General features: G+C 42.4%; 2 protein-coding genes across 3 annotated transcripts in view; both read right to left on the bottom strand.

Annotated features, from left to right (window-relative positions):
- CDC5L (cell division cycle 5 like) overlaps positions 1-8,786 on the bottom strand; it is a 51,783-nt gene extending 42,997 nt beyond the window's left edge. The window contains exons 1-5 of one of the 2 annotated variants that reach the window (XM_064597671.1): positions 8,465-8,786; positions 5,793-5,896; positions 3,907-4,068; positions 2,729-2,856; positions 969-1,068 (exon numbers count right to left, since the gene is read on the bottom strand). In XM_064597671.1, coding sequence (XP_064453741.1) covers positions 969-1,068; positions 2,729-2,856; positions 3,907-4,068; positions 5,793-5,896; positions 8,465-8,509 — 539 coding nt within the window. In that variant the 5' untranslated portion in view covers positions 8,510-8,786. The remainder of the gene's footprint in view (positions 1-968; positions 1,069-2,728; positions 2,857-3,906; positions 4,069-5,792; positions 5,897-8,464) is intronic. The other variant, XM_064597672.1, reaches the window with a different exon arrangement.
- A 6,632-nt stretch (positions 8,787-15,418) lies between these two features.
- The window catches only part of SPATS1 (spermatogenesis associated serine rich 1), a 52,016-nt gene continuing 40,446 nt past the window's right edge, over positions 15,419-26,988 (bottom strand). Inside the window, exons 5-7 of the mRNA XM_064598385.1 lie at positions 23,877-23,997; positions 23,016-23,078; positions 15,419-17,935 (exon numbers count right to left, since the gene is read on the bottom strand). Coding sequence (XP_064454455.1) covers positions 17,788-17,935; positions 23,016-23,078; positions 23,877-23,997 — 332 coding nt within the window. The 3' untranslated portion in view covers positions 15,419-17,787. The remainder of the gene's footprint in view (positions 17,936-23,015; positions 23,079-23,876; positions 23,998-26,988) is intronic.

Below are 26,988 nucleotides of genomic sequence, written 5' to 3'. Positions count from 1 at the left end.
TTGGTTAAGCGACTGCCTTCGGCTCAGGTCATGATCCTGGAGTCCCGGGATCAAGTCCCGCATCAGGCTCCCTGCTCAGCAGGGAGTCTGCTTCTCCCTCTGACCCTCCCCCCTCTCATGTGCTCTCTCTCTCTCATTCTCTCTCTCAAATAAAAAAAAAGATTTTATTTATTTATTTGACAGAGAGATAGACAGAAGAGCACAAGCAGAGGGAGTGGCAGAGGGAGAGGGAGAAGCAGGTTCTGCACTGAGCAGGGAACCCGATGCGGGACTTGATCCCAGGACCCTGAGATCATGACCTGAGCCGAAGGCAGACGCTTAACCATCTGAGCCACCCAGGCGCCCTCCACTCACTTTTTAAATGAAAATTTCTGAGAGCCTAAAATTTGGTTCAAGCCTCATTAACTCCTTCTACATTCAGCCAAGTTTCCTATTTCACAACCTGCACAATACTAACCAAAAAGATTAAGTGGCAGTCATGCAGAAGTCACACAGCCTTGTGTGTCCTCTAGCCATCTGACTCCAAGATGGCTATAACAAATGAAGCTCTCCTATGTTAACAGAACAAATTAACATATCAAATGACTATCTGGGCATTACCTCTGCCAACATCTTTTACTTCTTACAACATCTTTTCAAATACATTTTTTTCCCTGTATCTATTCTACAATGGTTAAGGGGAAAAATAAGACTTTTCCAAAGTACAGGGGTGCCTGGTTGGCTCAGTTGGAGGAGCATGCGACTCTTGATCTTGGGGTTGTGAGTTCAAGCCCCATGCTGGGTGTAGAGATTACTAAAAAAATAAACTTTAAAAAATTTTTCCAAAATATAAAGGAACTAAAGAATATTAGCATAATTGGAATTGGACAATTCCAATTATTACTCACCCAAAAGAATTGATATATCAGTTTTACTGGGCCTAAAAATGCACAGACTAATTGTTCAACTATAGATGGAAACAACCATACCTTGCTTCTTCCAATTGCTTCTCTCTTGCTTTCCTCTTGGCTTTCTTTCCCTGAGTATTTGCCAGGCGGGCTCTAGCTTCAGAAAGCATCTCAAGTTCATCTGCAAAAATAAAAAGAAGAAAAACTAAGTTCTCCAACATAAGCAAGGTATGTGAGACACACACTGTATTGCTTAAGAAGAGAAAAACCATAAATGTAATCATTATATAGCAGAGCATAATGGTAATAGCTTGGGTTTTGAAATCAGAAAAACCGAAGTTAAAAACTAGGCCCACTTGCTAGCTATGTGACCCTGGATAATTTATTTACCCTCCCTGGGCACATTTACCATCTATAAAAAGAGAATAACAAGTCCTATTTCATAGGAATGTTGAGAAGAACTAAGTAAAATATAACAGGTTATATTTTTAATTTAATATATTTAATATATTATATTATTACATATATATATTTATATATATATTTAATATATATATTTAATATATAATTTAATTTAATAATTTAATTACATCCTTCATTATCGTAACTAACTGGCACAGCACCAATCGTGAAAAACCATTACAAAAACTATTTAATTATAAAGAAACTGACAATCTCCATTAGATACACCTTTCTTCCCCTCTATTTCTCTCTTCCAATACATTTCCATGGCTCCCAGAGTAAAACAGATTTCATTACTGATGCCTTAGAGCAATTCCTATATAAGGCTGTCCGGTGGAATCACAAGGGAACTTTAAAAAAAAAAACTCAGGGGCGCCTGGGTGGCTCAGTCGTTAAGCGTCTGCCTTCGGCTCAGGTCATGATCCCAGAGTCCTGGGATCCAGCCCTGCATCGGGCTCCCTGCTCAGCGGGAAGCTTGCTTCTCCCTCTCCCACTCCCCCTGCTTGTGTTCCTTCTCTCGCTGTGTCTCTCTCTGTCAAATAAATAAAATCTTAAAAAAAAAAAAAAGACGCTTTTTGTTAAAATTAATTAATTAATTTTTAAAAACTCAGATTCCAGAATTACCCTCTCCACACTCCAGCTTACTGACTCAGATCTCCTGGAGAGGCCCTGGTACCTGTGTTTTTAAAAGTTCACCAAATGACAATGATGCAGATGGAAACCACTACCTTTAAACTTTAAAATTTTTAAATCTCAACAAATATTCACTGAATGCTTCACAACAACCCTGTGGGGTAAGATAACTATTACTCTCTATCTGGCAGGAAAGAGAATCAAATCTCAGAAAGATTATGACTTGCCTAAGGTCAAAGAGCTAGTAAGTGGCAGATGCTGAGTCTAAAATCCAGTTCCTCTGATTCTTGATTCGAGGTCTGAAGAAGGGATTGTAAGTCAGCCTCATAGTAGTGCAGTGCCGCCTTTTCACAAAGATTAAATTACCTGCCTGAAGTCAAAGCTGTTAACAGGACTGGAACCCCAAATCCTGTCTTCTTATTGCTGCCTCTCTCCATGGAATGGGAATGAGAAAACAGAATCCTCAAGTGCTTACCACTAGCCTTTAGGAAATTTGTCTAGTAGTATATTACGCTGCTTCATTTATTACATGAATTAAAAAATCAAAAGCTAAAGACACAGTGTCCAGAAAGAGCAATTACTTTGTCACAGAAGACTGGACACATTTAGAAAGAGAATAATAACTGCAGACAGAACTGGGGTTCTAAAAAGTCAGAGGAGCTTAGAAAGAAACTCAAAGAGTTAAAACGAGACTGGAGGAATCTATGGTTACCAAAGAAATAAATTCCTGAGCAGCATATACTCACCCTCATCCATATCAATTGGATCAGGCCTTGCTGGTTTTGTTTCTGGATTTGGATCTATTTCTCCAGGTTTAAGTTTTCGTGGATCATCTGTTGTTTCCTCTTCATTGTCTCTCTGTGCAGCTTTATCCCTAGAAAAAGGCCCAGAGAAGTTAAGTCACACTATCACACCATTCAGTCTTAGAAATAACCACGTTTCCTAGCACTAGCACTCTTTTCTTTCAAAAACCGAACAGATGGGGGCGCCTGGGTGGCTCAGATGGTGAAGCGTCTGCCTTCAGCTCAGGTCATGATCCCAGCGTCCTGGGATTGAGCCCTGCATCGAGCCCCGCATTGGGCTCCCTGCTCAGAGGGGAGCCTGCTTCTCCCTCTCCCTCTGCCTCTCTCCCTGCTCATGCTCTCTCTCTCTCTATCTCTGTGTCTCAAATGAATAAATAAAATCTTTAAAAAAAAAAGAAAGTAAATCAATAAAAAAAAAAAACCAACAGATGCGCATTCACAAAATAGTGATTCTACTATTGCTTCACCTGAAAGAAATGGTATTAAAATTCTAATTTCAATGAGTGTTTCCATTCACTATGAAATACAATCCAAGCAGCTCCTTAATCACAAATGCAGGAACACTATACAAATTAAAAATCTTTTAACGAAGAACCAAGAGGTCCTGACTAACTCTCAGCAACGTGATTATGGGTGATTTTTTGCTTTTTTACTACTTTTTCCCCGATTTTCTAGAATAAATACATATGATTAGTCTAACACGTTCGAATTATTCTTTTAAAAAATATGTAACAAAGGGCGCCTGGGTGGTTCAGTTGGTTAAAGCATCTGCCTTCAGCTCAGGTCATGATCCCAGGGTCCTCGGATGGAGCCCTGCATCGGGCTCCCTGCTCCGCAAGAAGCCTGCTTCTCCCTCTCCCACTCCCCCTGCTTGTGTTCCCTCTCTCGCTGTGTCTCTCTCTGTCAAATAAATAAATAAAATCTTAAAAAAAAAAAAAGTAACAAATATATAATTTTAATCAATATAGTATACCCTTAGAGTATATAATTCAATAGCTTTAGCTCCTCTGGCTTTACTCCGATGCAACTAAATGTTTAAAGACAGAACATGCTAAAAGTTTATTCAGTCTCATTCAGGAGATATACATATATTTGAATACTGCGTTTGGAAATTGACTTACAAAAGAAACTCATAGTGTTCCAAGCACTGGGCAGCTGTTCTTCCGATGATTGGTGCAATGGTCCTCCACTGAGTTGGCATCAACTTGGCCAAGTGTAAGAGTTTTTCTTCTTCTTCTCTGGACCATTCTGTTTTCTTAATGCTTGGATCCAGCCACTCGTACCTATTAAAAAGATACCATTTTAAACATTGATTGGTCACCTAGCATGAATATCCTACTTACACATTAGATATACTAACCTCTAAGGTCTGAAAAACACAAGCTAACTCTCAGCCTTCAATTATGAAAGCTGTTCTTTGTTCACAACAGAATGTTCATTATTTGGCTAACTTTACCCCACTCAATATTCTCTAAGTCACCAAATTCTACTGTATTTTAATTATGCAAGACTAGAATGCTTGAAAAAGGTAAACTAACTGAAACATGATTATATGGCTTCTTTCTCATCATTTCCATTCATCCTACACTTTGTTAGAGGCTTTGAAATTACCTGAAATAAGACAATAACACCTCACATTTTTAGTGTTTCTAGTTTTCAAAACACTGTCTCATACTTTGATTCAGTTCCCATTCAGTTCCCAACACCTTGGTTTACTTCGAGTTTACCTGCCTGAAGTCAATGTAGTTAACAGGACTGGAACCCCAAATCCTGTCTTCTTATTGCTGCCTCTCTCCATGGAATGGGAATGAGAAAACAAAATCCTCAAGTGCTTACCACTAGCCTTTAGGAAATCTGTCTAGTAGTATATATCTGACTTACACTCATTAAATGGCTTTCCAACATCATACGCTTTATTTGGAGTTTTTAAGTAAAACTACTATGCCATCCTCTATCTTTCCTATCACACCACCCAACCCACCTTTTCCATCCAGTCTACATAGCTGGCAAATAAGATACAAGCCTTACTAAATATTGGGGCAGGAGCTTAACTCCACTGAGAGAAGCAGAAATCAAAACTTCTTCAGGCTGAGGACCATCTTCCTCTTTGGGATCCAACCTTTACATTCTGATCCTTTCTCCCACCCAGGTGCCTAGGAAATTAAGTCACACTTGTACAATCCAAAATATGATCCTAGTACCACATGGGTCAAGGCTGAGGCCAGATCACTCATGCCAAGCGCTTAATAGCAAATATACAATATTTCAACTATATTAGGGCACCTGGGTGGCTCGGTCGGTTGAGCATCTGCCTTCGGCTCAGGTCGTGATCCCAGGGCTCTGGGATCAAGCCCCGCATTGGGCTCCCTGCTCAGCAGGAAGTCTGCTTCTCCCTCTGCCCCTCCCATTGCTCATGCTTGCACTCGTGCTCGCTCTCTCTCTCTCTCTCTCTCTCTCTCGCCCTCTCTCTGAAATAAATAAAATCTTTAAAAAAACAATATTTCAACTGTATTAATAAGGGAGCTCAGCTAACTGTGAGCTAGCCTAGAAAATTAACCATTATTTATCATTAATTTCTTCGGGAAAGTAAGTTCTAAATCAACTTACAAACTTTTGGAAGTTTATGGAACGCAATCCATTTACAGTACTAAAATTTACTTTAGTAAATTTTAGTACTGTACTAAAAGTAAATTTATTTTATGCTTCACAAAACACTCAAGTACATTAACTTGTTTGAACCTCATATCTCCATCAGTTAAGGCCAAGTATTATTATCCCAATTGGGAGAAAACAGGGACAGGAAAGAGGGGATAGAAAAATGGCTTGCCTAAGACCACAAAGGAAAAAAGTGACAGCTAAGGCTTAAATCTAAATTCTCATCTCCCACTCCGTCACACTTTCTGTTCCATCACACTGCCTGCTTTCTTTGGCAAGGTTCAAAGAACTGACATCTTCCTCATCATAATTAAGGTCGCTTTCTGCTTTCCACTCATTAAGTGGTACATACCATCTGGCTTTGCACTGCTTTGCTGATTTTCTATGCAGCAGTGAGGCAATCCTAGACCACTGGTTTTTTCCATATTTCATTACCGCTGCTTTCAGAATTTCATCCTAAAAAAATTGTCGAAGAAAAACAATATATTCATCACAAAATTCTAAGTGAGAAAAGACAAAATTTAAATTAACTCTAACAGGATTGCTAGGGAGAAAGTCATAAACACACATACACACACACACACATACACACACACACACACCCTAGGTAAGGGGGGAAAAAAGTACAAAAACTTCATTTACTATAATAATAAACAACAAACCAGAATTGGCAAAACGCAAAAAATTAAGAAGAAATCCCTCAGAAGGATATCCTACATCTCCTTATACACAAACCCTCCCCCACCCCAATAAACTGGGAGTACCGACCAATCTGAGAAACCCTACTTGGCAGTGATTAACAAAAAGTACTCTCCAATGTTTGGCTGTCATCCTCCTCAAAAGGATACAGCTCAATCATCTATTTATTCATTCAAAAAACATTTCCTGAACACCTACCTTGTACCAGGTCTTGCATACTTAGAAAAAGAGAGTGAAATAGGCCTCATCCAGCCCTCAAGAAGCAAGTCAAGACTCTGGTGAATCCATTCTCCACTCCAGTTTACAAATATCATTTTCTCTCCAGTCCCATAACCCCTGCTTTGACCTAAAAATCCACATTTCAGGTCTAAACTAGAAATTAAGTATTTCTTCCCTGCCACACCAGTCAGTTCTTCCTCCAGGCTCTAGTTACTATTTCACCAAGGAACCCATTCTGATATGGAATTTACCAATTCCAGGGGAGTCCAGAAAGGTAAGCCACAGACCCCAAAGATAACAGAGCAATAGAGGAACATATTTGGGGCTTTTTACTGTTAGGCTTTTTTCCACATTGAACTTGAGATGCATGCCTCATACATGAGCCATTCCACCCCATTCCACACCCCCATAGTCCCCCCCTCATCATCAGAGATTTAAAAAGACTGCAGGGGGGCGCCTGGGTGGCTCAGTTGGTTAAGCGACTGCCTTCGGCTCAGGTCATGATCCTGGAGTCCCGGGATCGAGTCCCGCATCGGGCTCCCTGCTCAGCAGGGAGTCTGCTTCTCCCTCTGACCCTCCCCCCTCTCATGCTCTCTCTCTGTCATTCTCTCTCTCTCAATAAATAAATAAATAAATCTTTAAAAAAATAAATAAATAAAATAAAAAGACTGCAGGGCTTTGGCCACTACACAGGAATCCGGCTGTTACTTGATTCTGTACATCTGTCTCTCCCCCAGAAGTCATCTCTTCCCCAGTTTAAACACCCTGGTTCCCTCTGTGCAAGCTGTGAGACAAGGCTGTCATGAATTTTATGTGTAACTTTGTCACAATACTGCTAGCCTTAAATACATCTTCAACTAAGTACATATAGCAGTTATCCACCCTACTAGATTCATTCCGCAAACATCTGCCAAACAACCTATTTCATATTGGTTACTGTCCTAGGTTCTAGGGATTCCAAGACCTGGTCCTCTTGCGGTGCTGCCTGCTGGGAAAAAGCAGTACCAACTAGCACTTACTGAAAGACTCCTGTGTGCCAGACTCTGTTCTAAATGTTGACTCATTTAATCCTCAAAAGAAGAAGATGATGATGATTCCCATTAGAAAACTGAGGCTCTGAGAGGTTAAAAAACTTACCAGCATCACACAGAAGAATGTGATGCTTGCAAAAGGGTAAAGCATGCTATCCCAAATGGACGAAAGAGGTGCCATGGGACCACTGGGGGTGTAACTTATTTTTACAGAGTGACTGGGCAAAAATTCCAAGAGTTTTTGACGGTTTTGAAGGATGGTCAGAAAGATGTCAAGCAGTAGGACATTCCAAGAAGGCACAAGAAGTAAAAAGACACTGCCTAAAAAGATACAATGTGCTCAGGAAACTGACAAATTCAGTGCACTCTGAATACAAACTGCACCAAAAATCTTACTTGCATTTTACTCCTTCACCACTGCCTTTCTGCTAGTCATTGGCATCATCCATTGCATTTCTGGAAGCAAAGACACTACTGTAGGCAGTTTGTCCTATCTGGTTTCTATCCTGGCTGAGGCGGAGTGACAGGAAGAGACAGGCCTTGGATCTGTCGTGATGACAGACAAGTTATGCCTTGGTAACAGGTAACAAGAGGGTTGCGGGCATAAACGAGCTCTCAACTTGGCACTCAAGCTGCTTCCCCTCTGCAAGGAAGTCAACGAAGAAACAAAGTTGTGGCCACAGCACTTCCCTATATTGGAGTTATCAGAGAGGCACCGCACCCGGGCTGAGGGACGGGGGTGTGCCAGATTACCAACTCTCACTGATACCTGCCCCGCCCCCTCTACACTGCGAGTTCCTAAAGGGCGGGGGCACATCCTCAATTCAACAAATATTCACTAAGGGCCTAACAAGTGCCTCGCACGTCGTCAAGTGGTTAAATCACAGTCCCCGTCCTTGGGGTGCTCAGATAACGCAGGGCCGGACACCAGATTAAGACCCCGAGGGTCCGCCCCGCGGTGCCCCCCCATGCAGACCAAGCAGGGCATCCTCCTCGCCTCCCCGACCTCCGCGCGCGTGCGCATAAGCTGCCGAAGGGGGCGGAGGGCAGCGGACGGCGGGAAAAGGGGACTTACCTCGGTATTCCTCCATACGCCCCCCTTGATCATAATTCGAGGCATCTTGGCTGTGGGGTGTCTCGGCAAGCAGCCGAGAGGAGCTTCACTGAAGTAGTAACGGCGCTGCGGCCACGGGACCTAAAGCCGCCACTTCCTCCAACCGCGACCTTCTGGTTTGAAGAGATCTGCGCAGGCGCAAAGCTGGGGGGGGGGGGGTGAGCAGAGTAGCAAGTCTCGCGAGAACCCGGTTGCTGAAAGGAATAAGTGCCCTGTTGTGAAACCTCTAGTCTAGGAAGACAGATAGAAAACCATCAAACCCCTCTGGCTTAAAGCGCTCTACGCCGCGCGCATGCCCAAAACAGGATGGAGGAAACCACGGCTCTCGCGAGATATCGCCGGTGGCTCTTAGTAAGGAGGGTTGTGGTGGAATTGGTCGTGACGTCACCTAGTGGCGAAGAGAGGGAACATCACGCGTGCGAAATTGGCCCAGGGGCTCTAAGAAGAGGTTTGTTAATTTATTAATTTAGCACTTTATTAAGCATTTAACTAATAGGAATTAGTTCGCAGACTACTCAGGAAAAGGAAATATTTTATTTAAGCCTATTTTTCTAATCTGTAAAATAGAGGTAACAGTATAGCAACCTCATAGGGCTGTCCTAAGGATTAAATGGGATCATAAACCTAGCCCAGTATTTGATACATAATAACTGCGCCCTAAAATGGCAGCTATTGTTACAAGAAGGACAACCCCGGATGATCGGTGATTGTCCCAGAAACCTGCAAAAATATCTTGTCAGAGTTTGTCATACATCGCTCTTCAGTCTATGTGGATTGATAGTTACCATTGATAGGCACTGGTATTAGACAAACTCCGGTTGGATTGAAATCTTGGCTCCCTCATCAGCTTGGGTAATAACTTTGCGGAGTCTCAGTATCCTCATCTGAAAAGTGGAGTTAAAAACTACCTCATAAATTTGGGTGGCAAATTAATTGAGACATACCTAAAACCCGATGTGGTAGAGATTGTCAGACTGCCATTCTGCCTCCCAGGGACTCACTCAGTGTCCTTTGCCCTTTCAAAACATCCCCTTGGTGCCAGCCCTGGAAGGTATGAAAATATTTAGTGGACTGGGAAACATCTGAGTATTTATATAATGTCTTTCTCTTTGTATTTCTTCATTTCTTCATTTGCCTCTTCTGGAAAAGCTACAGAATTTTCTGATTACATTTTTGTTAAATTTCTTTACCTTGAAATAGGAAGTTGTACCAATAAAATCACTACTTTGTTGAGAGAAAGCAATGTTGGCTTATGAAGGACACACAGACTCCATGTAAGATCTCAGTCCACTCTTACCTCTGCTATCAACTGTCTGTGTGACTGGTGACAAGCCATTTTCTGTCTCTGGACCTCTGTTTGCAGTGCTTCTCTGTAGGATGTGTGACCATTACCTCCTGTCCAGCCCAGCTCCCATCATCTACTCAGTTACTGTGGCTACAGTGTCTCACTCTTTTTCACTCTCTCCTTCTCTTTCTCTGTGTGTGTGTGTGTGTGTGTGTGTCTCTCTCTCTCTCTCTCTCACACACACACACACACACACACACCCCACTGGCCATTTGATTGATCTAATCAAAGCTGAACCAATTAAGTCTCCTCCCCAGGAATTTTAACACTGGAACCCAGAAAAGACCGGTCTCTCTGCTGGCCAATGAATCTCTAACATGTGACACCCAGGAGTTGTCTGTCACCACATTTCTGTATGATGTACACTAAGAAGGGAAGAAAGCAAGTTCCAGATGCATTGAGAGAAGCAGAGAGGAGAGTATAAAACAACAGAGGTAGGTCCTGACTATGCCGGAGTCCCTGGATCCAGTATGTTCCTCGGTCTTAGGTGTATCCCTGTTCTTGAGTTATGATTAGTTCCCTTTCTGGCTTTAGCCAGCTGGAGTTGGGTTTTTATTATTTATAAGCAAGATTCCTAACAAATCAGATTTGGACCAGTCCTCTCTCAAGAACGATTTCAGATCTAACATTACAAGTGTCCATGATGATGGTTTCTCCTCACTCAGGACCACATTTACCCTATATGTGAACCTTTGTACCAAACAGAAAAAGGTGCTTCTTCAAGGCACTTTATTAACACCTGCTGGAAAATTGTCACAAAATACTGATGTTTTGGAAATAAGAGATAAAATACAGGAAAGAGATCTACCATGTCTACGATGTAAATTGTGCCCCCTAGAAGCATGCATTGTACAACCTGCCCACTGGAACAAAGCAGCCCTGTCAAATGTCCTCCAAGGCACCCTTGAACATGCAGACTGCATGTCTCACTTAAGGATTCAGAAAATGCAACATCATGCCAGTTCCAGGATGTCTAAAACCAGACCGCATAGCCATGAATACAAGAGGCTGTCCTCCAATATGGCATGGATTGGCCAGCACCCCCACCATATCACCCCAACCTCATCAGCCAGGACTCAGGACCCCCACAAAGAGGCCATTGCCACCCCAGGGGCTGCCAAGGATCTCTGGCATGGTAGCCATAAGGAGCAGCCATCATTAAGCAACCAGACTATACAGTCAGTCATTGTGATCTTTAAGAAAGTGAGTGGTTGGGGCGCCTGGGTGGCTCAGATGGTTAAGCATCTGCCTTCGGCTCAGGTCATGATCCCGGGGTCCTGGGATCGAGCCCCACATCGGGCTCCTGGCTTGGCCGGGAGTCTGCTTCTCCCTCTCCCTCTGCCTCTCCCACTGCTCATGCTCTCTCTCTCTCTCTGTATCTCTGTGTCTCAAATGAATAAATAAAATCTTTAAAAAAAAAAAAAAGAAAGTGAGTGGTCATTTCTAGACAGAAGCTTAATGAGAAAGAGACTCCACTTCTTCCTCACTCACCCACATATGTTCCTCAGAGCACTGGCTGCATGGGGACACTCCATTAAAAATAAACAAGTTTTGGGGCGCCTGGGTGGCTCAGTTGGTTAAGCGACTGCCTTCGGCTCAGGTCATGATCCTGGAGTCCCGGAATCGAGTCCCACATCGGGCTCCCTGCTCGGCAGGGAGTCTGCTTCTCCCTCTGACCCTCCTCCCTCTCATGCTCTCTGTCTCTCATTCTCTCTGTCTCAAATAAATAAATAAAATCTTTAAAAAATAAAAAAATAAAAAAAATAAACAAGTTTTTTACAATTATTTGAATTTGAAAAAAGCAGCATGCTCTATCCACTCCCTTTTACACAGTTGCCAAAATCAAAACCGGTAGAGAAGTTGTAAGATGAAGAAATTTGTTTCTCCCTGTTGTGGGTTAAATTGTGCACCCCAAACAAATATGTTCCAAGTTCTAATCCCTGATACCTGTAAACATGACCTTATTTGGAAATTGTCTCTGTAGATGTAATCAGGTTAAGATGAAGTCATATTGGAGTAGGGTAGACCTTAATCCAATGACTGGTGTCTTTATAAAAGAAGAGACAAGACACACAGGGAGAATCCTATATGAAAAAGAAGGCAGAGCTTGGAATGAATGATGCATCTACAAGTCAAGGAAAGCCAAGGATGGCCAGCAACACCGGAACTAAAAGAAAGGCATGGAATATCTTCTCCCTTTGAGCATCCAAGGATGAACCAACCTTGCTGACACCTTGATTTTGGACTTCCAGCCTCCTGAACTGTGAGAGAATAAATTTGTCTTATTGTAAGCCACCCACTTCGTGGTACTTTGTACAGCAGCCCTAGGAAATGAATACACTCCCTTTTTTTTTTTCTTAAGATTTTATTTATTTGTTAGAGAGGGAGAGACAGAGAGCGAGAGCACAAGCAGGAGGAGTGGCAGGCAGAAGAAGTAGGCTCCTCGCCAAGCAAAGACCCTGGGATCATGCCTTGAGCCAAAGGTAGGCACCTAACCAACTGAGCCACCCAGGCGTCCCTACACTCCCTTTTTAATATAGCATTTCCAAACTAATTTGACCCTGGAAAACTTTCTTCTTAAAATATCTATTGATATTTAGGAAACACAACTGGGGAAAATCTGGCCCAGGAAAAAGAAGCTGGGGGTCCATCCAGTCACAAAGGAGTAGATGTTAGCAGGAAGGTTTGTAGGTTGCATTGTCCCACATTTTCCCACCTCTCATTCCTTCCTGAGGAGCCGGCTCTGACTAGGCCAACTTTGCTTAGCCAAGAAAACAATCAAAATTCTAGTTTCCTTCTTGTTTTTACCATCACACTGTGCAGGAAAGGGCTAAAGTTAGGGTCAGAAGCCTGTGACAATACCAAGCCATTAAGGGCTGGGGATAGCCATCCTCAAAACCTTCATCATCTCCCCAAATAAGCAGATGGAATTTCAGTAGAAACACTGTGCTACTTTGCAAATATAACTTCAAGACAAAACCTCTAGCCCTGCCCTGTCTACCAGATTGCTACCCCTAAGCCTCTCCCTTCCCTTTAGAAACTCCTCAGCTAATGTAAGAAGAGGCTAATGTCTGGGTAGAAATGGTATTCCATTACCCTAAATGCTAGTAATTCATACCATGATGCTAAATTGGCTTGGATTTCACTTACTGACAATTCTTTGTGGTGGATCCAGTTGTAGTTTGTAATTTTTTTTCCCCTCGGGTACTCATATTCATTATTTCTAGGAAGTCCCCTGTGTCCTGAGGTGGCAAAATGTTCCCAAAAAGATTTTGTTTTTTCTCAGGACACAGAGGCTCAACAGTCTTTTTGAGTTTATTTCTCGGTTTGGGATCAATATTCTGATCAGGTAATTTATATCTAGACCCTGCATCCACATGGCACAGACTTGGGATTTATATTTCTCACAAGAGACTTTTCTATGTTCATGTACCAGACCCCAGACCCATATACGCAATTACATCCCAAACAGTTCCACTTGTGTGTGTCACAGCTTCCTCAAATTCAACTTTCCAAAACTGAGCTCCTCCATAAAGCTTATCCTTCTCCAGCATTCCTTATTTCAGTAAATAGTACCAGGCTGCCACGTATGGTAGTATAAGTAGTTCACTGCACAAGGGACAAAAGGAGGCTGAAATCTAGTTTGCACGCTGCTTACCAAGCAGTGCATCCACAGGACTGTGTCCACCAAGATGGCATCTTTCTCTAAGTGTATAAAGATACCACATGGGCTTGGGGCACCTGGGTGGCTCAGTCATTAAGCGTCTGCCTTCGGCTCAGGTCATGATCCCAGGTCATGATCGAGCCCCACATCGGGCCCCCTGCTCGGCGGGAAGCCTGCTTCTCCCTCTCCCACTCCCCCTGCTTGTGTTCCTTCTCTTGCTGTGTCTTTCTCTGTCAAATAAATAAATAAATAAATAAATAAATAAATAAATAAATAAAGATACCACATGGGCTGGACACCACATGTCACCCTGGCAAGAGCACCACCATCTACCTTGTGGCCATTTGTCCTTTTCCCATGACTCCCCCCACCCCAACCATATCCAAGTTATCTCAGAGTCTTGCACTTTTACCTCCTAGTTAGACCTCAAATCCATCTCCTTTGTGCCACTTCTGTAAGTTGCCAGATTTAGCAAATAAAAATACAGAACTCCCAGTTAAATTTGAATTTCAAATAAAAAACATAATTTTTAGTATAATTATGCCTCATGTGTCCGTTCTGTCCTCCCTTTCTAAAAGGACCCCGATTTCTACTCCAACCCACACTGTACCCAAAGAAAAGAACACATTTCTAACCAGATGATCTGAGCCACGTGCACACCCCATCACCACTGAAAACTGCCCCCACCTCGTTCCCCTATTTGGTGGAGACCAACGCATTTCCTCAGAAGACAAATCATTGGGATATTTGGCTTCTCGTTTGATATGAGGCTGGGTCCCTCCATGCACCTTAAGAAATGTTTACTTCTCACATATGTATTTCTTACAAAGTCCAGGTTTGAGAGCCTCAGTGTTGGCTCCTCAAGTCAGTAAGGGCCCCCTCATCCCCAGGGTAAGCTCACACCATAATCCTTCCTAGAGTTCCCCAGCATTGGAAGGACACCAAATGGGCTCCCGTGTCCTTTCCCAGAGCCTACTGGGAACCTAGCCAGTAGACCCCCTAAGAGGTGCACCATCCCACATCAAGCCCGTTGCTAAGTTTCAGGTCAAGGCATCACTCTGTCCTGATTTTCCAGCCTCTCAGTCACTGGCATAATCTGGAGGAGCTCCAGCTCTAACATACTTCAGCAAGTCAAATCCTATAAACAAGGCTTTTATCCGCCCAGCTTTTGAGGGCTAAATGCAGAAGAGCAAAAGGAAACGATCTAATCAAACTGGGTACCTCATACTGGAAACGTAGACAATGAAAGGAATTATACAGAATATTCATAAACCGTGTGTGCAATTGTAAAGGTTTAACATTCTAAAATCTTAACATTTTGACAACTGAGAGTGCAGAGACTACAGAAACAGCCTTGGAATGGTCTTCAGTTAGCTTATTTGGACTTCAGAGCCACTAGCACTAAACAGAATATTCCCGCCAGGCCACAGGAGCCAGTTTTCATTTTTCCCAGGATCTGAAATTAGAATACCTTGTGTACAACGTCAAGTTGTTACTCTAGTGCATTTACTTGGAAATGTCACGTACAAGTTGTTTCTATTAAGCCTTCGAGCTGCAGTTATTTAAGGAAATGAACACACGCACACACCCACATGCACACCTGCACACACATGCTATTTATCGAGGACCTAAAGTGAGGGGAAGGGGAACGTCACACCTTAAAAGGTCCAACATTGGGGGCACCTGGGTGGCTCAGTCGTTAAGCGTCTGCCTTCGGCTCAGGTCATGATCCCAGGGTCCTGGGATCGAGCCCCGCATCGGGCTCCCTGCTCAGCAAGGAGCCTGCTTCTCCCTCTCCCACTCCCCCTGCTTGTGTTCCCTCTCTTGCTGTGTCTCTCTCTGTCAAAATAAATAAATAAAATCTTTTAAAAAAAAATTTTTTTTTTAATAATTTAAAAAAAAGGTCCAACATTTTTGAGCCTAGAAAGGACGACTGGAAAAGCTAGGACACCCACATAGTTTTGCCACTTGGCCATTTGTTCTATGCCTTAGTCTCCCCAAAAGATGCATGCACATGCATTTATGTCCTGCCCAAAGTTAGCAATGGAACTCCTCACCTGCTGGCTGTTGGCAATGCCAAGGAGTCTAAGACCTGGCCACTGAGATGTGCCCACAGAGCACCCCAAATCCAGTGAAAATTGCCCTGATTTCCAGGAGATGGAATGTAGCACTACAACTCCAGGAGGTCAATTATTCAATAGTTTTCTTTTTTAATCCTATCTACTTTGGTTTAGAGCCGCGTGTAGGAATTATGTAGACCTCTTTGAAATCTAGAGGCTGCTATTCATCTTCTGAAACTGTACTTTGGTTCTTTTTCTTAATACCTTTGCTGTGTAGGACTTCTTCCCTCCAAAACACCAGAGTCCCCTCTGAGAGCAGTTTCCTGTTCCACTTAGATAATCCCATCTGGAAATTCCTGCAGAATCACTTTTTGCATTTATATTGTGTTCTCCATTATGCATCCACACGGGTGGTCGCAACTGACTTTTTTATATTTTAACTCATAGAAGCACAAAAAATTATTTTTTTCAGGAGTGGACGTATTTGAGAAAATCTGTTGGCAACCTCTTCTTTCCTTTCCTAAATTGTTTGGTTTTATTTTCTTTTCTGGATTTTGTTAGGGGTGAGCTTTGTGTCCCAGGGACAAGAGAATCAGCACAGAGGCATGTTGATGTCAACCCAAGGAGTGGTCAGACACAGTTGCTGGTGGTATGACCATCATGTTCTCTGTTAGTAGGTCCAAAGGCCAGTATGAAGAGACCAGGAATGTACTGTGTTCTAAACCTGCTTCATTTACTTCGGCTATGGCTAGAAATAATGCTTTGACAGGGAAAGAAACCATATCTGTGTCTTGGGCATTTTGAGTGTCAGTCTGGGCCCCAGTTCTCTCTTCCCATTTTGAGGTTTGGGGAGACCAGACCTGCAGCCCTCATTAGCCAACCAGCGAAGTCTCCTTAGTAGAGCAGATTGGCTACGAAGATGCTGAGTCACTGGCTTGACTGCGGAGGGTCACAGCCTGACTGTATACAGTTGGCTTTTGTTCCCATCTTTTTCTCCAAATATTTGCTTCTTGCCTGATTGATGAAAGGCCTTAAGACTCAGGACTGGGGGACACCTGGGTGGCTCAGTCAGTTAAGCGTCTGCCTTCGGCTCAGGTCACGATCCCAGGGTCCTGGGATCGAGTCCCGCATCGGGCTCCCTGCTCCGCGGGGAGTCTGCTTCTCCCTCTGCCTCTGTCTCTCTCTCTGTCTCTCATGAATAAATAAATAAAATCTTTAAAAAAAAAAAAAAAAAGACTCAGGACTGGGTCCTCATTGAGCTTCAGTCCTGCATAACTGGGTGGACAAATGCTACAGAAATGGGGAATGGAGTTGCAGGAGGATGGTATGAATTACCTGTGCAGATCCAGCCTTCACATTTTTCCAACACGTACCAAGCGAATAGTAGAGAAAATCTCAAATAGTATTAATAAAATGAGAACAATTTTACCAAATTAATGAAAGCTCCGTGTCTGCATTTTACCATTGATTTGAGAGCATCTTTCGAAAAGTAAATTTAACTGAATAAAACTGAAGGTGGGCTATCTACCAGTAGAACTGCATCAATGTTAAGTTCCCTGACTTCAGTATTTGTATTGCAACTGTTGGAGAAGATCCCTGACCTTAGGAGATACATACTGAAGTATATAGTATGTAGGAGTAAAGGGTTATGATGTCGGCCACTCACTCTCAAATAATTCCACAAAATAATAAGAGTAATGAAAGAGAGAGAAAGAATGCACAAAGTTTGACAAATGTTAACAATTGTAGATTCTGGGTGAAGGATACGTAGGTATTTGTTCATTGTATGAGTCTCATGACTTTTCTGTAAAGTTTGAAAGTTTTTCAAAATATAAAGTTAAAAAGAGCAAAGCACAGTGATTACTCATCAAAGGCAAACATTTGATTTAGAGCAGTCACACTGACAGAAGCAATCAATTGAAAGAGGCTCTCCAGACTACAGTCAGTACATGCTCTATGGGCCTGTGTCTGTTCAGGATCATCTTGCAGAATCCAAAGAACCTGTGGATAGAGGCACGGAGTTAAAGGCTGTGCTCTGTTACAAGACTAACAGTGCTCAACCAACATACTCAACCAGCGATGCGTGGCCGTGACATAGGCCCAAGGAACCACGTTGGGGCAAAGGACACCATCCACTCCGGGAGAGGCTTTGTCTTCTCTCCTCTCCACCGCGAAGCCTCTCAAAAGCCTGCTCCTCTGTGCTTGCCTCCAGTTTTTATACTATTCTTTGAAGGTTCTTTAACCCACCAGGAAGGAGTAAACCGTGCATCAAGGGGGATGCTGGTTGCCAATTGTCAAGCTCCTCAACCTCTCTTATCTCATTCTGCAGCTTGTTGGCCTTCTCCTTCACCCAGAAAGGCAAGCTGTGGAAAGAAAACAACAGCTGGGTTTGAGTTTGTCTGCTGCGAAATGTACAAACACCTTCAAGGGATATGGTACTGCATCCTCAAAAGTAAGAAGGCCTCCAATTTAGGAGACCAGTGATGAAATAAAACACCATGTTAGTTGTTCAGCATTCCCCTCTCTCCCAAACCCAGACCTCTTTTCTGCCCTTCTCTGCCCAGAGAGCTGACCCCTGAAACTTGCATCACCTTGACCCCACCATGTGCCCCTAACACGTTGGAGGCACCAGCAGGAGACCAGAAAGCAAGCAGAGGTTGGGGTATTTCTCACCTAGCTCTTCTACTCCCGCTCATCTCCTGAGGAACCCCAGTTCTGGCCACAGCTGCACTCTCCACTGCCACAACCCCTTCTGGACAGCCCTTCTCCATTTCCCACCAAGCTGGGCAACAAGATCACTCTTCTTGCTGTTCAGACCTGGGAGTGGTAATAGCTGCCCACTGGAGAGAGCCTCAGGGGGGCTTCGCCCTTCCCTATAATGTCCCTTGACCTGTTCACTCATCTGTAAACAGTCCTTTCATTAAGCTCTCTTCAGAATCCCACCTGAGTGTGTCTTCTGTTGTTTTGCTGTGGCCTCAGCTAATGCAGACCCCCGGCACCCTCCCAAGTCTGCAGAGATTTGAAAGGACATATGCTGGACTATACTGTGTATGTTCCAAGAGGTACCAGGAATTCTGTGACTCCTGGGATGAGTCAGAGAAAAAAGATGAAGAATCTTTTCCTCTTTTGGTAGCTACAATTTTCATACATTTGGGGAGAAATGCACCATGATTGGGAAGAATACCCTGATAAATCTGCTAGGGATGGGGAAGTCCCTGCAGGAAGGAAAAGGGATTACCACATAGGTAATAGGTGGGAGTCAAGGATATCATGTAAAGCTGACAAACCAATAGCAGAAGCCCAAATAAGACCAGCAGGACCTTATTTGGGCAATATAGAAGATACTAGCATAAAAAGGAATCACTAGAACAAAACCACAAGCATTCCTTAAGATCAAAAGAAATCATTTTTTTAACTTTTGTTGAAGCAATCAAAGAAAACAGACTCATGGTAAAAATAATATAATACACATAATAAGTGTAACAAAATATTATGATAGAATTGAAATCAAATCATTAATTCAAATGATCTTAATTCACCTATTTTTTTAAAGATTTATTTTTTTATTTTAGAGAGAGCGCGCATGCGTGCGCACGTGAGTGGGGGGAGGGGCAGAGGGAGAGGGAGAGAGAATTTCAAGCAGACTCCCCAGTTAGCGCAGAGCTCTATCTCACAACCCCGAGATCATGGCCTGAGCCGAAATCGAGAGTCTTGGATGCTTAAGTGACTGAGCCACCCAGGCGCCCCTTCATTCAGCTATTAAAGAAAACAATTTTCAAAAAAAAAAAAGAAAAAAGAAAACAATTTTCAGTTTGGCTCACAAAAGCAAAATCCAACTCTGTGTGTAAAAGACAGACCTAAAACAAAGTGATTTGAAAGTCTAAAAACAAAAGAATGGGTAAAGGTATATTAGTCAAATGCAAACAAAACAAAGTAAGAATTATAATCTGAATATCTGGCAATGTATAATACAGGACAAAAAGCATTAAATGAGAAAAAGAAGATTTTTAAAAATTTTAATTCCAGTGCAGTTTACAGTGTTATATTTGTTTCAGGTGTACAATATAGTAATTCAACAATTCTATACATTACTCAGTGCTCATCATGACAGGTGCACGCCTTAATCCCCATCACCTGTTTCACTCCATCTCCCCCCACCCACCTCCCCTCTGGTAACCACCAGTTTGTTCTCTACAGTTAAGAGTCTGGTTTTGGTTTGTCTAAAAAGAAGACATTTTTATAATGTTAATGGCTACAGTTAACAATAAAGATAGAAATACATTAACAGACCCATTTTCAGTCCAAGCTAGGCCAAATGAACAATTTTAATCAAAATGATAAATCTGGAGTGCCTGGGTGGCTCAGTCGATTAAGCATCCAACTCTTGGTTTTAGGTCAGGTCATGATCTCCCAGTCATGAGATCAAGACCCGCATTGGGCTCTGCCCTGAGTGCAGAGTCTGCTTCAGATTCTCTTTCCCTATCCCTCTCCCTCTCCCTCCCACTTACACACTCTCCCTCTCTCTCGTGCACAATAAATAAATAAATAAAATCTTTTAAAAAACCCAAAAAGGTAAATCTTCTGGGTATGTATCTAACTTTGCATCCTGATGAAGTAGACACACCTTCAAAGGTATGTAGAGACAGTCCCCAAATTGAGTATGTATTAGGTCACAATGAAAAGTTGGTAAGTTCCATAAAATAAAAATAATAAAAACAATATTTTCTGGTCATTAGGTGATAAAAGTAAAAATGAATTACAAAATAAAAATCAAAAACCTCTTCCACTCGGAAATTTTAAATCTATTAAGTAATTCTTTAGCCGAAAGGAAGAGACCAACACAAACTGCAGAATTCTTTAAAAAATAAGGATAATCTGGGGCACCTGGGTAGCTCAGTCGGTTAAATGTCCAACTCTTAATTTTGGCTCAGTCATGATCTCAGGGTTGTGAAATCAAGCCCTGAGTTGGGCTCTGCGCTGGGCATGAAGTCTGCTTAAGATTTCCTCTCCCTCTGCCCCCCTATCTCTCCTTCTCCAAAAAAAAAAAAAAAAATATATATATATATATATATATGAGGCTAATCTACACATCAAAGTTTACAACATATAAGCAAAGCAGTGGACAGAGGCACTTTCATAACCTTCAGTATAGATATTAAGAAAAATTAAAGAATTTAAAAATGAATTAAACATCCCATTCAAAAAATAGAAAAAGAGGGGCACCTGGCTGGCTCAGTCAGTAGAGCATGCAACTCTTGATCTAGGGGTCATGAGTTCAAGCCCCACATTAGGCATAGTGATTATTTAAAAAAAAAAAATAGAGGGGCTGGGGCACCTGGGTGGCTCAGTCGTTAAGCGTCTGCCTTTGGCTCAGGTCGGGATCCCAGGGTCCTGGGATTGAGCCCAGCATCGGGTTCCCTGCTCAGCAGGGAGTCTGCTTCTCCCTCTCCCTCTGACCCTCCCCTCTGCTCGTGCGAGCACTCTCTCTCTCTCTCTCAAATAAATAAAATCATTAAAATTAGTAAATAAATAAAAAAATTTTTAAAAGCTCTTACTTTCATTGATTTTTTTCTATTGTCTTTTTAGTCTCTATTTCATTTATTTCTCCTCTGGTTTTTGTTATCTCCTTCCTTCTAACAACTTTGGGTTTAGTTTGTTCTTCTTTTTCTAGTTCCTTGAGGTGTAAAATTAGGTTGTTCATTTGATATCTTTCTTTTTTCTTAACATAGGCATTTATTACTATAAACTTCTCTTTTAAACCTGCTTTTGCTGCATACCATAAGTTTTGATATGTTGTATTTCCATTTTCATTTGTCTGAAAATATTTTTTATTCCTCTTTTTAATTCTTCTTTGACCCATTGGTTGCTCAGGAGCATGTTTAGTCTTCATTATATTTGTGAATCTTCCAGATTTCCTCTTGTAATTGATTTCTATTTTCACACCATCATGGTCACAAAAGATACTTGATACGATTTCCGTCTTCTTAAATGTATAAAGACTTAGTTTGTGCCCTGGCAATTACTTTTATTTTAAATATTCTAGAAGAGTGTTTACAAAAAGTGTACAGTACAGACATGAGAGGCCCCAATTATGTGCCTCAAGTAATAATGCAGTATCATGAAGGTATTAAAGCTCCCAGGTTTGGAATAAAAGGCTTTTATTTCCACTGAGCTCCAGGGTTTGGTCTCCCAGCTGGACTCTGGTGGGTCAGACAGTGGGTCACTTGCCCACTCTAGCCATACTTATGTGAGACTGTTTTGTATTAGAAAGTGAAATTTTGGGGCGCCTGGGTGGCTCAGTTGGTTAAGTGACTGCCTTCGGCTCAGGTCATGATCCTGGAGTCCCGGGATCGAGTCCCGCATCGGGCTCCCTGCTCAGCAGGGAGTCTGCTTCTCCCTCTGACCCTCCTCCCTCTCGTGCTCTCTGTCTCTCATTCTCTCTCTCTCAAATAAATAAATAAAATCTTTAAAAAAAAAAGAAAAGAAAGAAAGTGAAATTTTGGAGGGCACCTGGGTGGCTCAGTCAGTTAAATGTCTGCCTTCAGCTTGGGTCATGATCTCAGGGTCCTCAGACTGAGCCCTGCATCAGGCTCCCTGCTTAGTGGGGAGTCTGCTTCTCCCTCTCCCTCTGCCCCTACCTCCCCACTCGTGCTCTCTCTCTCTCTCAAATAAATAAATAATTTTTTTAAAAAGTGAAATTATTTTAAGATTTATTTATTTATTTGAGAGAGAGAGAGAAAGCACACACACACAAGCAGGGGAGGGGCAAAGGGAGGAGTAGAGGAAGACAAGCAGACTCCCACTGAGCAGGGAGCCTGACGCAGGCTCAATCCCAGGACCCTGAGATCATCACCCAAGCCAAAATCAAGAGTCTGTCATCTAACCCACTGAACCACCCGGGAACCCCTGGAAAGTGAAATTTTTTATACTGACACATATCATTTTCTAGGTCTAAACCCTACTTGGGCAAATAAATGAGGTTCAGAATGGAGCTGAACTTAAAATATGAGATCAGAGGGATGTTACTTCCCTCAAGCATTCCAATGGCTTTTTCTCTGCCTCTTCAAGCTCTAACCATCCTCCCTGGTTGCACTCATTTAAGCATGGGTCTTTCTTTTCCAACAACGCTTGGGTTTTGGAAATCAGGGACCCTGTCTTTTTGCTCCATATAAACCCCCCACAGTGCATACCTAGCACAACACAGGGCCTCTGGCGGGCTGTCCATCTTATCGGCTGAAGATGTGGGCGACCCATCTGCCAGACTCCACAGCACTTGCCCTCCAAGTGTCTCACCAAAAACCCTCCATACACACTGCCCCACCTGCTGGGATACCAAAGGTCCCTCTCTGTTGGGTGTCTATGAGCTCCTCCACCGAGAAACCTGTAAATAACCGATAACTTCATAAAGATCGGATAATATGAAAACATAATAAGAGAACTCACGTAGGAATTTGTGGAAGAGGCTCAAGTGGAATAAAAGTATCGTATTTCTTTTCATAAGGCACTCTGAAAAACAGAACAGACAACTGTATGATTGGTATGGCTTCTACAGCAGAGAGATCAATGCATCATCATATTCAAGAAAATGTCTTATTTTCTGGTTTTAATGGGCACCTAGGGGCTTCACAACTGTAAAGGTCATAATTCTTATTATAATGTTTACTAAACATCATTAAACCAAACATGAGTAATTTTTTAAAATATTAATGTAATATACCAACTATATTTCTTTTAACTTAATGAACCTCCCTTTCTCCTCAACCGCTTTGGTCTAAGTTTAGTTCCAAGTGTACATCAATCCAAACAGTAGTCACCAATAACCTGATTCAGTATGAAACTGAAAAGTCTTCAGATTTGTGGTAGTAACGATTGGGACAAAATTAACAACCTCCTTTTTGTAGTCAAGATCCTGTGTATAATTTCAATTACACACACGCATGTGTGTGGACACTAAGGAACTAGAGATGAACGTTTTTTTTTAAAGATTTTATTTATTTGTCAGAGAGAGAGTATGAGCATGGGGAGCGGCAGGCAGAGGGAGAAGCAGGCTCCCCTGAGCAGGTTGCCCGACACGGGATGCCCGACACGGGATCGATCCCAGGACACTGGGTTCATAACCTGAGTGGAAGGCAGATGCTTAACCAACTGAGCCATCCAGGCATCCCTAGAGATGAACTTTTTTAGGAACTGTCAGCAACCATGTTTTGTTGGAATGTACTTCTTATGAATTATAACATATATAGTACAGAGAGATACAATTCCTTTAAAATTAACAAACTAACCCTACTATTCACATACACTTACATGGAGAAATTCACTGGTGGGAGAGTTGATCCTGCTTTGTGGAAGTCTTTACTCTGTTCTGGGTACATATATGGATTATCTCCTGGAGTTAACTTTGGTATTCCATTCCTAGGATCAATATCTGTGAAAGATATTTAAAAACAAGATCATAAAAAGGACTGAAAGTAATCCAAAGATAGACTCTATCGATATGCTAATGGAAACTAGATAATTTCATGTTTTATTATGAAGTGCATATTATTATTATGTTTGTGATTGTCTTGCCTTGAGAAGAGGAAAAGTGTGCTTGAAACGCTGTGTTTGGGAGATTTTCCAGAAAGTGTCATGATTACCCCACCCTGGGAAATAAGAATAGCTTAGGTTCAGAGGGGATGTTTTGGTTTAAAGTGAACGGTGAATCAAAGGTATCTGCAAAGGATATGCAAGAAGTCTGCTTAAAATCTGAGCAATGGTGCACTTTGAATCCCTGTGCCCTATAAAGCTTAAGAAACAACCGTAATTGGGTCCTTCTCTCTGACTGGATCTCAGAAGGAAATTAGCGAATGAGGAAGAGCTACAGAAGAGAAAAATTATATTTTCAGGTCAACTTCACTACAACCTATAACCACAGACAACATTTTGTTCTTCCTTCTATGATGACAAATTAGGCCTTTAAGGAACTCCACCAATGGCCTGATCGTAACTAATGTGTTAGAGTCAACCATTAATGAGACATATTTTAATTGTTTTTTTCCTATAATAAAGGTGTTGAATTTCAGTTCATAATGGAAGCTGACTGGCAGGCATGATGCTGCCTCTCCATCTTATCCAAGAAATAACAAGAGAGAAGAGAATGTCACGAAAGAAGAAATGCCCCGTGCCAAGCTTAATAGTATCGAGTGCCACAAGAGATTGAGGAAGAGAAAAAAATGGAAAAAGACCATCGTATTCAGGGTTTAAAGAAGTCATTGCACATCACCTAAGAAGTAATCACACTAAAACGAATCAAGCCTATAGGTCCAACTATCAGTTTACAAGAAATACATAGGACAGAGAAACCTGTTAAATGGTACCAAGGGGTATAATCAGCAAAATCCTGACTGTGGCAAACTCTACAGGATACATGACCTAGTTTCTTTTTTTTTTTTTTTAAGATTTTATTTCATTATTTGAGAGAGAGAGAGAGTGAGTGAGTGAGAGAGCACACACAGGGGGAGCAGCAGAGGGTGAGGGAGAAGCAGGCTCTCCACTGAACCGGGAGCCCAATGTAGGACTCGATCCCAGGACCCTGAGATCATGACCTGAGCTGAAGGCAGATGCCCAACCAACTGAGCCACCCAGGTGCCCATGACCTAAAAAAGAGGGGGAGGACCTATAGTAAAAAGAGACTTGAGGGACGCCTGGGTGGTGCATTTTTCGGTATGTATAAAGACCATAAAGGAAGGAAGGAAGGAAGGAAGGAAGGAAGGAAGGAAGGAAGGAAGGAAGGAAGAAAAGGAAGGAAGGAAAGAACGATGGAAGGGAAATAATAATACACAAAATTCAGGATAAGTTTACCTTGAGTTAGGAGGGAAGTGACAGGTTAGGGTAAGGATTTGAGTTCATCGTGATAACCCCATTTATTGTTGATAAATACTTGCAGCTGACCCAGTGAGACACAGGTCCTAAGGACCATATGAGAAAATTTTCCCTTCGTTCTAAAAGGGAAAGGCAACAAGAGAGAGTCCTCTTTTTCATGTTTTGAAATATAGACGCAATGCTTGGAACTGCAACAGTTCTCTTGTGACCATAAGATGACAAGTGTGAAGACAATAATCCAACACAGTCTAAGAATAGCAGCACAGAAAGACAAAATGAGCCTATCTCTTTGATGACATCACTGGGCAACCAGTCCATATAGGCCACCTAGATTTCAAAGCTTCTCGTTAAATTTATAATAAATATTTTATCTTAAAAAAAAAGCATATAATATCTGGGGCACCTGGATGGCTCAGATGGTTAAGCATCTGCCTTCAGCTCAGGTCATGATCTCGGGGTCCTGCATCTCGAGTCCCGCATTGGGCTCCCTGCTCAGCAAGGAGTCTGCTTCTCCCTCTTCCTCTGCCACTCCCCCTGCTTGTGCTCTGTCTCTCTGTCTCTCTCTCAAATGAATAAATAAAATCTTTTTTAAAAAGCATATAATATGTTATGATTTAAGCCTCTGACAGTTTGGTTTTCGTCCTACTAGGGCCAAGAGCATTCCTAAGTACTATACAGCTAAACTTAGCCCCTTCCTGATTTTTCTCAGTTGTTTTATATTTAAATAAATCTTTCTTATTCTACCCATCTCTGTTGGGAGTGAGAAGTCAGGGTGTGCACAACAGGCTCACTTATCAGGGCTTTGGTGGAAGGCTTTGGGTCCTGGGTCACCGACTGCAAACCATACTGGTATCTGACACTCACCTTATCTCTCATACTCTCTGAAGGCTGGCATTTATTTCTGTTGTCTGCTAAAATGTGTCATCTAGTCTGATCCTCAGGAAGCCAGCCCCCACCACAATGCATCAGGCGAAGCATCAATTTATTCTCCTATGATCCCTGCTTGATGGTCCCCAGCACATCATACAGTGGTCTCCCAGCATTTCAGTTGCGAGATCTGGGCAGTTCTCCCGGCTTGCTCTCTGTTTCATTCTTTCTCCGTGTCCCAACCTCCACAGTCTTCATGGAGCACAAAAATGCAGCTATTCCTCCACATCTCCTGGGTGGGTGACACCCTGAGGCTGGCTTTCTGCCCAGATGTTCCCCACAGCTATCACTACCCTGCTGCTCAGTCAGAGCAGATGTCACTTGATTCTGAGGCTCAAAGTCTCGCCCTAGCCAGGCTCTGAGGCTGAAACCCCAGCTAAGGTACATCTGACCACCTGCTAGATTTCGGTGTCAGGAATTGAGCAGAATGTGGGACTCCTCAAGGCTCTCCCACCTCTTCTAGACTACTCTCCCACCTCCTCTAGCACGCCTTCTTGTGTATCCTCTATCCAAACAAAAGCCTTGATCTTCAAAACCAGTTGTCTCTGCTCTGACAAGCAGCCTATTTTGAAATTCAAAATGGGAACTTTCTATTTCTTTCTGTCTGTATTCCTGCAACAGCAATCCA

Source organism: Mirounga angustirostris, unplaced genomic scaffold (genome assembly GCF_029215605.1).
Source record: "Mirounga angustirostris isolate CCGP_5_RB_7025 unplaced genomic scaffold, mMirAng1.0.hap1 SCAF_8, whole genome shotgun sequence".
NCBI classification, from domain to species: Eukaryota; Metazoa; Chordata; class Mammalia; order Carnivora; family Phocidae; genus Mirounga; species Mirounga angustirostris.
This window is presented reverse-complemented; position numbering and strand designations above follow the sequence as displayed.